The sequence below is a fragment of the Spea bombifrons genome, chromosome 6 (genome assembly GCF_027358695.1).
Source record: "Spea bombifrons isolate aSpeBom1 chromosome 6, aSpeBom1.2.pri, whole genome shotgun sequence".
In the NCBI taxonomy this organism is placed as follows: domain Eukaryota; kingdom Metazoa; phylum Chordata; class Amphibia; order Anura; family Pelobatidae; genus Spea; species Spea bombifrons.
This window is the reverse complement of record NC_071092.1, coordinates 3,011,737-3,026,440: the sequence shown is the minus strand read 5'-3', so window position 1 is coordinate 3,026,440 and position 14,704 is coordinate 3,011,737. Positions and strand designations below refer to the sequence as shown.

The 14,704-nt window shown below is 38.6% G+C and overlaps 2 protein-coding genes across 3 annotated transcripts in view; both read right to left on the bottom strand.

Annotated features, from left to right (window-relative positions):
- Positions 1-1,639: 1,639 nt before the first annotated feature.
- SNTN (sentan, cilia apical structure protein) lies at positions 1,640-3,304 on the bottom strand. Its single transcript, XM_053469359.1, has 4 exons — positions 3,204-3,304; positions 2,695-2,735; positions 2,214-2,353; positions 1,640-1,839 (listed from the first exon to the last, which is right to left on the bottom strand). Exons 1-4 carry the CDS (start codon positions 3,212-3,214, stop codon positions 1,681-1,683), a joined length of 351 nt encoding a protein of 116 aa, XP_053325334.1. The 5' UTR covers positions 3,215-3,304; the 3' UTR covers positions 1,640-1,680.
- A 3,045-nt stretch (positions 3,305-6,349) lies between these two features.
- The window catches only part of SYNPR (synaptoporin), a 41,725-nt gene continuing 33,370 nt past the window's right edge, over positions 6,350-14,704 (bottom strand). For both annotated transcript variants that reach the window (XM_053469354.1, XM_053469355.1), the window contains 3 exons: positions 12,629-12,827; positions 9,463-9,654; positions 6,350-7,053 (listed from right to left, as the gene is read on the bottom strand). In XM_053469354.1, coding sequence (XP_053325329.1) covers positions 6,748-7,053; positions 9,463-9,654; positions 12,629-12,827 — 697 coding nt within the window. In that variant the 3' untranslated portion in view covers positions 6,350-6,747. The remainder of the gene's footprint in view (positions 7,054-9,462; positions 9,655-12,628; positions 12,828-14,704) is intronic.

Here is a 14,704-nt window from a genome sequence, read left to right as displayed (position 1 = left end):
CCTTTTTTTGTTCATATTGTTGTTTATTTTCTATATTGGTTATGTTTTTGTTAATTTTCACTATTGTAATAGCGCTACAGAATAATCTGGGGCGCTATTAATATAATCTTAATATGTTTATTGTGTCTTGGAGGGTCACCTTGATCCCTTGGTCCTACAAACAAGGTCTACTTTTTCAGAGGAGGTAAATAGGACAATTGTTTTTCTTCATCCATGTTCAAAGGCTAATTTATTGTGATCTCCGCTCTCTCTTCTCGGTGTGACGATTATTTTATGGAATGTTGAATAACACTGGTTTTACCTTTTATACTTCATTACGCTGCGGATGTACATGTCTTGTAATTCAGTTGTGATATCGGTGATAAATTCAATAAACTCAGTAAAGTCCACTTCTCCATCTCCATCCAAATCCAACATTGCCATCGCATCCTCCTGAAATCATAAATATGCAACATTCCAATATATTTGTGTCCATTTTTTGGGGAAATTAGGGTCAAAGTTAACCAGGGTTCCTTGGGTAGATTACAATTAGAAACCTTCCACCAGATGAATTAGGGTCTTCTGTGAACCCTGCCTCTTTTCTTACAGATTCTAAATGTTTGAAATGGCTAATAAAATGAAATAAAATGAAATAAATATATAATAAAATCACTGGATTTACAGATGATGGATTAGAGGACACGTCATTGACGAGGGGGGGTTTAAAATCCAGCCAATAATAACCGGTTGACTTACCCTGTAGCAGCAAGGAAGTTCTTGAATAAGCAACGTAGACAGCTCTGATTTATTTAATTTTAGGTTGTCTCCCTCCTTGGCTGAATATTTGTGGAATACACCCAGGAGATTGTAGACTGCCGTTTCCACAGCTGCCATGATGCATGTGTGGAGAAGGGAGGTGATCGGCCCTGGGTATTGTTTACCTGTCACTTAACGAAGCCGATGTATTCTCCAGCCCTTTGATGTCAGCCTCCTCGTAGGGCGGAAGAAGAAATTGGAAGCTGCTGGGACAAGCCGCCCAGATTATTAACCCATCCTTATGGGCATCCTTTGTTTAACCCTTGACAATCAGAAGGGTCATTAATGAGTTTCAGCTGCTTTTTGTTTTCTTTTATACGTATGCGTCTGGTTCATGTAAAAATTCAAGCTGTTTTTCGACTCCACTTAAATATAACACCGATTCCTATCAATTTATTTGGCATATCCTGATTTTCAGTGAGCTAGGGGAAGCACATTTCCCGTGCACACCTTACTTCCTGTTTCACCGTACAACACTTCAATGCTCAGGAAATGATGATAAAAAAATGTAAAAAAAACAAGCGGCATACCCTGGCCTTAGATCTGAAGGTCCAGAGGGCAGCGGAGGGGCTGGTTACAAAGGAGATTTACAATCTCCCCAACTGGCCCATTTATTCTGTGCCAAGCCACCACTACCTCCATAGTATAAAGTGCCTGGGATTACGCCATTAAGAGATGTAACGCCATGGTATGACATCATGTCGCGACACTGACCAATGAGGACAACAGCCACAGAGGAGAGCGCTGCCCTGGATCAGGCCTGAAAACCAACTTCAATGCATAGAAACGTCCTCTACATACAGCCGTGCACCCAACTCACGAATACGACAAAACACTATACAAATTCCATAAAAAAAACAAGTTTATTATGAGTCTTCTGTGTATTTATTTGGAATTCTTCACTTGTCGGATTTCCCGGAAGAGGTCGGACATCAGGGACACGCTCAGCAGAAGGACCATGAAATCTTCAAAGTCCATTTTCCCATCTTTGTCTTGTTCAAGATCAGCTATTAACTCTTTGTATTTGGGCTTCGTTTCCTGTCCCTGTGGTGAGAATACAAGATAGCGAGGAAGAGATATAGTTCAATGCTGTCCAACTTGGCTTCTCTCCTCCAGCTCCCAACATTTCAATCCTCAACGTTCTGGAGCCACGTAGCTCGTGCCTCTTTGTAAAGGGCTTTAACTGGAGATATTACCCAGCCATCCTGGACGTTACAAAAATGAATCAAAGAATGGCTGAAGAAATCATTAAGGGGCATTGAGGTCTTCTTGTAACCCAGCATTTAAACAGAGGCCACTCCAACTATGTTTCCTTCCAAATGTTAGTGGAATGTTAACTGGTAGACAGAAGCCACTAGCCAACAACGGCAATCCGACCCATTATGTTGGACAAATAACCACATTATGCAGCATTTTACCTGTGAGAAGTTCTGGAACTGTGTTTGGAGCAAGTCCTTAGCTTCACCTTTTCCTATTTTACCATCTGCTTCTGCGTACGTATTATATACAAGGATTGTGGTGGCTATGGCTTTCTCGAGGTCGGAGCCTTTACCAAGAGCTGGAGAGAATTCAGTATCAAATATTAATTGTGTAAAAAAGAGATGTTTAGTTTGTGTTATGGTATAGAGGGTGGTAGATAAGTGGAACAGCCTCCCAGCAGAGGTGGTAGAGGGTAATACAGTGAGGGTATTAAACATGCATGGGATAGGCATACGGCTCCTGAATCAAAGACGAGACCAACGACTGATTAAGGTTTGAGTCTTTACAGCAGCAGAAACCGGCGACTAGACGGGGGCCGAATGGGGCCGATTTGATTGATAAATTAGAAATACACCAAAGCTTCTGAATCAACAAATGCTTATTAAATTAGAATCAAAATTTGCAACATTGTATTCTTACCTTTTATAGAAGACAGCTGTTTTGCAATTGGAATAGCGTTACTAAAGTGGGAGAAACATAAGAAATGTGCTGATTATAAGTAAGAAGCTATAAATTTTAAAACTTTTAATACAATTTTCTGGATATTTTGCTTTAATGATATTTTTCCACCGTTTATAAGAATAAATATGTAAAATTCAGTAAAATGATCGTGAAAAAACTGCTAGCGAATACAATAAATAAAGAGAAATCAGATTATAAACAATGTATCTTCTACTTCCACTACATTATGTGTGTTTTTTTTTTTTTAAATACTACGAACGTTTGAATTTATTTCAATTTTTCTATCGATCGCCCGGCTGCAGCAAATATCTCGTTCAAATCTGTTATTCTTATTAGTTTCACAGAAATTCCTACTGGGGGGAAAATAACATGAAATCAGCTCGGAATACGATTAGAAACATATATTATGTTTTATTTACATTTATTATTCACAAGCGGAATCAGTAACAAATTAACTCTTTTGTTACCTTTTAGGCATTGTTTTCTCTCCCCCCTAGCACGACTTGAAGCCTCTTTGGTGTACGCAGAGTGTATTCCAGGATGTAAGGAGTGAATAATTCATATTCGACCCAAGAACTGACTTTTTATTTTTTTTTAATTTTTGTTGACCTGGTAATGTTGCTAAGCAACCGTAGCTTCTAACAACTTTATAGCGTTGCCCGTGCAGAGAGTAAATACATCGGATCCTCTGTTTGCTCAATGCGATTGTAATAAAGGACACGATTGCGTAACTAGCTACGTTCTAAGCTACGAGGCTGCAAGCCACGAGTCTTCTTTGTGTAGGGCTTACGACAACATTTTCTTTCATTTTTTTAATTAATATGATTTGTGAACCTGTGTGAAAATCAATGGCGTTCCAAGAGACAGCTCCTCTGGGCCACTAATGGAAGCTTGTGCCCAACATTGTGCCTAGGACCTCCTCAGCTTCAAATAGATAGGGACTCGTCCAACAAATGGTCAATCCATGGACAAGCCTTCCAACTCGCCACATGGACCTGCTCCAAGTTACCATTGGGTTATCTTGTGCTGTAGTCTGGCCAAACTAACCAAGTAATTCTTCCTTAAATTAGTAATAAATTACTATTTTAATTAATGTTGGACTCCTAGGTTTCCTGAGGTAAAAGTAATGATAACTCCTTTAATAACCGCACATTTCCCCCTCTCAGTAGCTCCAAGCTCTTTCCAACCTTCAACAGATGGTTTGCGGAATTAAACATTACATGGCCTAGCAGAGCCTGAAACCAGCCAGAAGTCATAAATAGGACATCCACCTTTCTGGCCCCCTCGTTATTCCTCGGCAGCGACCCAGTCATCTTCATTTTCCCGTCTGACTCTGTCATTATTACTCACTCCATTGCCAAGCATTTCCTAAACTGTATTTTTCTTTACTGCCGAACACAGACTAGCGTGTAATTTAGTGACACGCCGAACGCACACATATTATTTGCGTCCATCAGGATAAAGATCTTGATTATCTATAAAACTACCGGTTGCTGATCTCTTTAAGCTCAGCTGGGGTGTGGGAGCCATTATTACCACGCCGAAATGCATTAATCAACCCCATTTGCGCCTAAAGAGTTAATAAATCATCCGGCGGTCCGTGATATCATGAGCTAATGTGGTTATAAATATATTTGCCATCTGTTCCACGTGAAACAAAGAAACCTGCCCATTTACTCCAACGACAATGCCCGGGAAGCGATTTTTATGAACCAGGGAGATTGCAAATTATTTTTAACAGTCTTTTGTAAACAGGAAGTCAGCCATTTTATTTTGTAATCATAGTAACGCATGGTACAGACCTGCTAATGATCGTACTTACACCTTCACCAACTCATCTAGTTTAGAATATATTTCCAGCGACAGGCCTGAGATTTTACATTATAAACTATTTCCTGTCAAAATGATTTATTTCTCTTGTCACGCGAGCGAATCCATCCTTCTTTCCTCAATGTAGGAGAAACAAGTCATCCTTATGTGTGGGGCCAAAGCCTGTCGAGGTTTTCTTTTTTCAGATTTGCTCCTTATTTATGTATATAAATTGGTGCCGTTTGATTGGACCATGTGCTTCCCACCGACCCCTCTGCCGATGTCGTCCATCCAAATGAAAGTGGGTGCAGAAATGACCCTAGGGTTAGGGACAGCTATGTTCAGTATTTCTTCAGCGCTCACCATTTACCCTAAGCTCACATCAAACGCTCTAACACTGTATGCTGACACATACACCACCATACATTAACACACGCTAACACGAAACACTAACGCATACTCATGCTAACATCGTACACTAACACACGCTTTCCAACACCATACACTTGCACATGCTAACTCCTTATGCTAACAGAGGTGTTAAAACCATACACGAACACGCACTCACTCCAGTATGATACACTTACACATACATACATATGCATACACACACTCTATCCCTCTTCTATCATCAATGCAGCTCACATACTGAACCTCTTCCCTTCTTCTTACCTTACAAGAAGCCCTCTCTTCCCTGCAACTCACCCTCATGGTTGATCAAGCCCCCCGGTGTGGAGGGGACTAGGGACATTGTCCTAGATGGGGCCCAGGGTGGCCCCAAAAGTAAATGCACCACTGCTCATTTAGGTGTTATAACTTTATTTTGGTCAAAATGCAATTACAATATAGATCAGTCCACTTAATATCGGCCATACGAGAGTACACCATGTATCTGATAAACTCATTTATTGTGCTTTTGTGCTGTCAGTAAAACAGCTAAACGAATACAACACCCAAGCGGCTCCTCCACAACATCACTTCGCAAGGTGCCTAGAATTATCCCAAAGTCCCGAAACTCGAAATTATTTTCATTCATTTTACGTTTAACCATCCCCCATGCCGGCTATATAGCGGGGATATGTTTTTTAAAGATGCCGTTAGCCAGGAAAAGGCCGTTTCCAAGTCTTGTCGGATAGAAACGATTGTTCATCAAAAGGCATTGGAGCATCACGTCCACAAAAGCCTCCCTCGCAGATTTCTCAATGCTAAAGGAAACTCCCCAGAATATATGATAAATTCTATATATATACTGTCAAACACGACTACATTCTTTAATTACAAATTAAGCAACAACATTTAAACATACAAATATAAATAATATTTTTTATAATATATATATATTTCCCGGTAACAATAAATATTAATTATAAACATTTAAGACAGTACACACTTGCACAACTTGCACGACAATTCACAAACCAATACTTATATTGTCTGATGAATACTGAGCTACTGAGTAATTCCCACCCAAGTTAATAGCCTCCAAAGAAAATGAGCAGAAAATGGTTTTCTCCCCCAAATTTTTCCGACATGATGTAAAATGCTCTAGATGTTAAAGTCACGGCTGAGATGAATCGAATAGCCATGCATATATTTCATTATATTGCTTTCTATAAAAAGTCTTTGTGGAGCCAAAGCCTCTTTAGCTTAATGTCTCGGAAAAAACCCATAAATAATATTTATTTTTATGAAATAATAAAACATCCAGGACCACGAATGACGCTTTAATTCTGCTCTGAATTGGTTGAAAATTACAAGAAAATGTTCTAATCTAAATCTGCCCAACGCATGGTGCTCGGAACTGCGTTTCCGACGGAAGGTTAGCACTAAACACGCTCACGCAACAGTAGCAGCCACGACATGCAATCAATTTAGAAGACTAGCACTTTTTACACCAAAAATGTAAGGAACGTGAATGGTCCGCGGTTATCAGAGGTGAAAATCTCCGGGATTACGAAATATGGTTACTATTCCAACACACAAACAACGATTACTAAACGCATTACTTATTCCCGTCATCTGTCCTAACAGAAAACGTAGTCCACCAGAGATGTTTTCATACCAACGTCCCAGTAGATGGTAGTTAATACCACTTGCTACTCATTTCATTTTATCTGTAGTGTCGATGCTCTTGCAAATATTAAAGACCTTGTTGGGCTCTTTGCTGTCAAAGGAACGGACGTCCTCCTTCTTCTTTTCTCGTTACATTTGATTGGAAAATGCCGTTGGCCCAGTTTGATTATATCGAGCCTGGTTGTAGTTTTGTGGGGCAAATCCGGCTGGTTGGCCAAAGTTGGATTGTTGAACAAATCCTCCCTGCGGCTGATTATACCCGGGAGCATAGCTCTCTTGGTTGTAGGCACCTTGATTTAAAGACTGGTTGCAGCCGGTGGCTTGTTTTTCCATTGTCTCTGCTGGGTATCTCTGGCCGGACGCGTGCCAACCGGTCTCCTTGAAAACAAACCATATGTTTCCAGCCCAGAGGATAAAGTTCAGAAACCCAAAAACCTAGGAGATACATTAAACATGGGTGTCAGCCAAAGGAATGAAGAAATAATACAAAATCATGCATTTTGGTCCAACATATAGGTCACTAACATGGTTTCAGTCTTCAGCTGTAACGATAGAACCTCATTGTCTCCTACCGGTTGGACATTATTCTAATTTAGAACATTTAGATAGATACTCTTCAAGTCCCATGGCTTAGGTGTTGGTAAACTCATCTAAAAACTCCTATTGTCTTCTCAACTTCTCTACTGTGGTGGCATCAACAATAAACTAAGAATTGGTATTAGCACCTTTAACAAAGCATGAAGGCTGAGTACAGAAAGCAAGATGATTGACCCAGAATACATTCATTTTAGTTGGCTTGGCCCTTGGGTTAATAATATGACATTTAAGAGGGCTTTTGTGCCGCTCTGCCTGGTCCACTTTGGTCTGATGAGACACATAGATGCATCTATCAAATTGGTTAAATGGATATGACAGGGAGCGACGTGACTTTTGAGGAGGAACTGATTTTGGGGGAAAATATTCCTTCCTGAGAATTCTACATGGTTAAAAAAAAACGATCTGCCGTGTTTGGTCACTGCAGCTCATGGTGTATATGTTAGTACACTGTATAGCCATGTTTTACATGTCCTAGGGTCTGCGGACATTACCTTCGGACATCCCCTGTAGGTATATGACTGAATAATTTCAAAGTGTGCTGTTAATTGTTACAATGTAATGTTAATGTGGAACAAACTGTTATATTATATATGTTATATGTTATATGTTAACAAACTATGATGTAAGAGGCACACTTTTAGCTCATAATAATTCAAAAAATATATTCATCTATCATAATTAATAGAAACAATACACTATTAATACTTTCTTTTACATTCTATTTATCATTCATTCCTTAAAGGTGCAGTTCCATTTAGCCAACACATTTATTTCCCTCTCTAGTATATTAAAGGAATAAATCTTAGCAGATCTGACATTTTATTCTTGCCTCTGATGGTTTCAATAACAGGAAAAATACAAGAAAAAAAAACTTTTAAGAAGCTTTTTTCAGTAAATAGGATATCAGTGTCATCTCCTGCATCACATGACAATTAAGTGTGCCTGTTAAAAATGATGAATGAGGGGATATTGTTGATTTAAGGCGTGACAGCAATTAGGAATTAGATTTCAATTGCGGCATTTAAAGTTATTAAAGATTAGAATAAAACAGAATTTTTGGTACTTCATTAAAACGGTTTTGGGCGTTTTCTTTCTATAAAATATAAAAGCCGAGGGCTCTCAGGGCTGCTTTCTTTTATCTAGTCTGCGATCCCCTATAACCCTGATATTCTCTGGACCAGCCCGGTAAAGCCAAGGGTCCTTTCATCTTCATAAGATGGGGGTCTCGTACAATAAAGACATTTCCTGATTCTGTAGGACCTCCCAACGAGCTCCGCGGCGAGCGTCACCTTTCAAGTTCAAATCGAATTTAGCGATGAATGAAGACATGAATGACTTCCTCATCTATTATTCATCTCCCTGGTACATCTGTCACATGCCTGGCATTTCTACCCACATTATCGAGTGTCGCAGGAAAAAAATGTAATCGTAAATGCTTTGTTGATTAAATTCCAAAACAGTATGTATTCCGAGTGGAATATAATTATAACGCAGTTTGACTTATTCACGCGTAACCCCGCTCCCGGGAAAGGTCATTCAATTCCTGCGTCGCTAGACTGCATTGTTGCTTTATTCATAGCGTTTTATAAAGTCGCAACTATGTTACCGACTTCTAGGAATCTATACTTTGAACTCATTGCTGTTTTATTTGACCCAGGAAGTCATTACGATTGATTTAAAAAAAAAAAAAAAAATTACAAAAACAATTGGAATACCAAATTCAGATGAAATGAGGCCGGTATTAGAGTCCAACCACCAAGACTAACACTCATTTCAGTTTAATCAATGGATAAATAAATACGCTTTTATAAAATTTTCATCATTTTTATTTTTTTGGTCAATCAAACATGGAGGATTCTCTGCATTTTCAGGTTAATTTGAGAAAGAGAGGGATTTAACTTTGATCTTTCTTTCATTTTTTCATCACGCCAACTTCATTTATACCATAAATATAATGTAACACGATACAAAAGTACCAGATCAGGCTGTTTTTGGCAAACCTCCATCTTAATTAAAGAAAACACACCCTGTTTTACCATAAGTATGTTTATAAAGATACACCATCCCTTTAAGTGTTTGACATCTCTGTATCGCACCTAATATAACGCACGTTATACTCTAAATGAAGCCCGAGGCAAGTTACCCATCAATATATAATGGGTCTCTGAAGCTTTAATCGCACACGGGTGACTTACATGCCTTACGACTGCCTCACGCACCAAGGCGTGTTATCCGAGACCGACTTACCACGGAAGTGTTTAGACTCGACATAACAGGGCTGCGCAGGGACATGCACTTATTAGCCCTCTGCTTACAAGCGGAGATCAGTAAAAGAACTTCATCGGGGTCTGTGGCAACCTTAACGTCCGATAATGCCTTGGCCCACGCGGAGGAGCTCACAAGCCACATGAAGGAGAAAACCACGGTCACAATAAAATCCTAAAAAATTACAAATAACAAAAATAAATCAGTTAATAGACAATAGGAAATTATCCAAAAATGTTACAAATAAAATGAAATGATAATGAAAACGCTTATTCTTGTAAGAGCTCTGCTATCCATGGATCCATATTCATTAGAGGTTAAAGATTTTTTTTGTTACGCTTTATAAAACCCAATTTTTTTTGCCCTAAAACCATAACCTGACATTATGGAAAAAAATAATAATAATAATAATAATAAAAAAATAATAATAAATCATAAAAGTAATAATAATAATAATAATAATAATAATAATAATAATAATAATGATAAATCATAAAAGTAATAATAATAAATAATAATAACAATAGGAAGAAGAAGAAATAATCATAATAATAATAATAATAACAATAATAATAAGAAGAAATAATAATGAATAATAAATAATAGTAAAAATAATAATAATAATAATAACAATAATAATAATAAGAAATAATAATGAATAAGAAATAATAGTAAAAATAATAATAATAATAAATTATTTTATTTTCTCCCGTGCCAGCTCCAGGAGCTCGTCAGAGATAACCTTTTCCCACCATGGTGTGCTCACACGCATTGTAAGCAGATACAAAGTTAAGTCGGGGTAATTATGTTATCTGCTGCCTGTGGATGATTTCAGGCTCTTATGATAAATGGTCTCTCGTGTCATTCCGCTGAAATCATTATCTGTTAAAACTCGACATTCCGTCACCATGAGGACGCAGCTCGAAGTATAGCGAGGAACACAAAAAGAAGAGACATTAAAACACCTATTGTAAGAAATGACTAAAGTACCCCTTTAAATATTTATACCTCCCACGCTCGGGAAGCTGCTGACACTCTTAGCAAAGCTTGGCCGGGCGTGACGGAGACGCAAGGCGATATTTACAAAGACGAATTCCCACGCAAGCGTTAAATCCGCTCATCTGCGGTCTTTGTCCAGAAAACGCATCCTTCTTCTAGGACGCCCATCATCATCATCTTCAATCACGAATGGCCATTCGTGAAAAAAGCCAAACAGTATCTTTCTCAACCACTAGAAATGCTTTGAAATTCAAGCAAAATGTACTTTTTTGGGAAAAAAGTATTATATACTGCGAAAATATTATTGTATTTTCTTAGGGGTCGGCTGATTCCATCCGCCCAGGCGCCTTTAACATCTACAGAATTATACGGCCCATAAACTAAAAGATGATTGGACTTTGTAAATGTAATGGAAGGAAGTGGTAGATAAGTGGAACAGCCTCCCAGCAGAAGCGGAAGAGGCTTATACAGCGAAGATGCATGAGATAGACCAATGACTGATTAAGGTTTGAGTCTTTACAGCAGGAGAAACGGACAGACTAGATGGGGGCCGAATGGGGCCGGCAGTTCGATATTTCTACACAATATTGCTAAGAATTACATGGTGAGCTTCCTAAACCTTGTACTCAAAATGTATGCAACCTCATTTATTCATGCAGGAAAATAAATCTTCTCCCGCTTCTGACGTCGCAAGCAGAGGGTCAAAATCTCAGAAGAATCGATGAACCAGAATGAATTGGTTAATTTCAGAAGCTCCGGCCCGAATTATAGAGAGAGTCCATTGATCCCTACGGCTACAAAGTTGACTTTGGTCATCCTTCTGAGAGTTAATTCGAGGTCTAATTGACTGGTTAAAGTAACACCTCTTTTAAATAACGGGGGTTAATTAAGTATTTATGGCCTCCAGCTGGCTGCCGGTGGAACTCATTCTCGTTACCTGATTAAGCAGATTAACCTATTTGTGCTACACGGCTTTTGTATCCGCTGCTGACATCAAACTCTTAATTAAATTACAGGCAACCTAGACTTTGAACGCCAAAGGAGTCCATTCACGACGAATGCTTGGGTGTCGAGGAGAGCGTAGACTTAGCCTGGCAACACTCAACTTGATCCGCTCATCGAATGTTTCACGCGACTCTTGAGTCTACGAGGTTCTAAACGTATCGCCTTCTCAGAAACGTGATATTTAATGAAATAAAGGAAGCATCATGACATTTATTGGCTTTTTGGAACTTTGACAACTTTTTATGTCTGGAATTTTGGCCTCGTTGGTGAACCATTACGTCCCTGCCCCCCCCCCGCGATGTTCCAAACTGGTTCAATTCACCAGGGAAGACTTAGATTTTAGTTATTCCAGCAAAGAAAAGACACAAAGCGTCTCCCGGGTGAATATTCAGCGGATTATTATCTATTGGGATTCTCTTGGCTAATTAGCGGTTGCGCTGGAATAAATCTTCCTTTAGAACGTTAAACATCTCTCGAGCATAATGTTTATTTTAAACAAGGGCATTTGCCTTGAGCGGTTTAAGATAATAGAGGGGAATAATTACAGTATCCCGATCTGTGAATGCATGTTATCGGCGTATATATATATATATATATATATATATATATATATATATATATATATATATATAGACCTGACATCCCATCCCCCGAAGAGCGATGGCTCCAGGTAGCCACCGCCAGGACTTTCCCAGGTACGGGAATAACTACTTAGAATGCTGTGCGTTGCTATCGTTAAAAACACTGGGTTCGATAGAATGTTGGAGGATTTTACGTTCACTTTGTGGGGATTTCTTCCATAATCTTACATGGCAGCTATTTCTTTGAAAACTCAAATCTTTTCCCCTGAAGTCCAAACCTCTTTCATAAATATTGTTGCCCAACAAATGTTAAGCTAAAGGATCTTCCAAGAACTGTCTCCAAAAAGTAATTCCACCGAAATAATTCTTTGGAAAACTGAAATTGAGGAAAATGATTTTACTGTGTTCCAGAAATTGGTGAAGATGGGATAGAATGTCCATTTTCACCCCCCCACATTTAAGCACAATATTTAACAGTTTGAGTGCCAGGATGACGTATATATACGTCATATATATATATATATATATAGTATCTAAGAGGGTAACATAACAGTATCACTCACGATTAGAGGGCCGCGGTTATTTTCCCGATACTTGTTCTGGAAGAAAATGTAGACAACCGTAGCGGCCAAAGAGTAGAGGAAAGCGAAGACAGCAATTGTGACAAAGAACTCAGCTGGAGATGAGAAGTCCCCGCTCAGCGATATGGATTCAGGCCGTTTGCCGTCACATGTGGGAGCCTCGAAATTCACCTGATGTAGCCTAAAATAAAAGCACAGAATGAATGACTTTACGAGTTCCGACCGTATAACGATTAAGCGGGAGAAGTCATTACAGGAGACCCTCTGCGCGGTAATGATATCCATTAAAGAGGACCTGTCATGTTTTACAGATCTATTCAATAAATATACCTATGTAATGAGGTTTATTGATTAAAATAAGCAATATATATGCATCAAAACCCTACCGGATATATATACCAATTTTTTTTACATTTTTTTTTTAGAAGAAAAGTATAAAAAAAAAAAAGATTTTGATATTTGCTGAAAGATTTTCTAATCAATTGCAGAGAAAATGTTAATTAAAATGTATTGATTTATTTACTGAAATATGTCAGCGCCACGGTTAAGATCTATATTGGTATCTATCATATGTGAATGCTTATTGAAGAGCTGGAGATGTCCGTGTGTCTTATGGCGGAGACAGACGGCAATCATGGCGTTCCAAGACATCTAAAGGAAGCGATGTATATCTTAACGGCTTCGAACTCGCAAACAGACGCAGCTTGTCGAAGACTAAGGAGGCGCAATGGATATTTTATCCAAGACCTGGACTGGGCATCTGGTACAACGGGCAAATGCCTATGGGGGCATATCCAGCCGTCAGCCACTGGCCTTAAAGTGCCGGAGACACTACTTCACCAACAGTCCGTCCCTTTCATGCTAATTCCTTTTCTAAGTATATCAGACATGTGTTCACCCAGAATTAACTATTAACTATTAGCAAATGATTGATAGTAATGCAAATATGGCTGACAATATAGGAAGCGCCCAGAGTTTTAACTTGAGAATCTTGAATCTGGCCACGGCAAACGGGGCGAATCATGGGGTTTTCAATATTTTCAGAAGAATTGTCCCGGCAACTTATTTTCTTTACAAAGTAACTGTCAATGGAAGAGATAACGGTATATCCCGCTCGGCTGCATATAGAATATTGTATATAATATATTACGTATTCGCTAATGTAGGGGATTACAGATACAAAGAGCATTTTCCGAGCTGGCCCTGTTTAATGCATAGTTAAATCACAACAGAAACCAGCGTATTATTCTTGCTGTTTCATCTACTTTTAGGACTTTTCCCTAAAATACCTATTTTTTTACTTTAGAAGTTAAAAAAAAGGGAAACTGGTAAAAACATTGCAATATATAATATCGTTGGATTTTATACCAGTTATATAATAAATAGCTTTTCGATTCGTGAGTAAAAAGCCATAAAATTAAAAAAAAATTACAGATTAACTAAAAATAGTCAAAATTAATACGGCGTGGAAATGCTAATGGGGATGTACATTATTTAGCGAGGTTTAAATTCATCCACTCCTAGCACATCCGCTCGCCAAACCAGAACACTTAGCTGTTGTGGCACATTATTTCTAATTAAATAATGCAGGCGGACTAACGTTCATTACGAGTTAGCGCATGGCTTTACGTTCCGTTAAATAAAAATGGGCAGAAGAGCATTAAATACATTTTTATTCATACGATTTGATTTGTTTTCCTTTACAAACCCAGTAGGGCCCAACTGATTAAGTAATTATTGGACGCGGTTCTTGAATATGGGGATCAGACTAATTCTTAATGGAAACTATAAAGGGGCACTGGAGATAAGACGCGCGTCTATGGGAAGCTTAAGAGAACAATCACTCCATTCTGCTGCCTAACTTATACATGACGTTTCAGATATTCAGCCCCATTTTTTTATAATCTGGTCTTAAAAACATTACAGTCAACCTATATGAATCTCCATTACTATCGTTGACTTTACAATGTGGCGTGCACTCCGCAGAGTATCACTACATGAAACATTCCATACTGTCCAGCTTACTCCCCTTAACATATTGTCCTTCTCATTCCGACA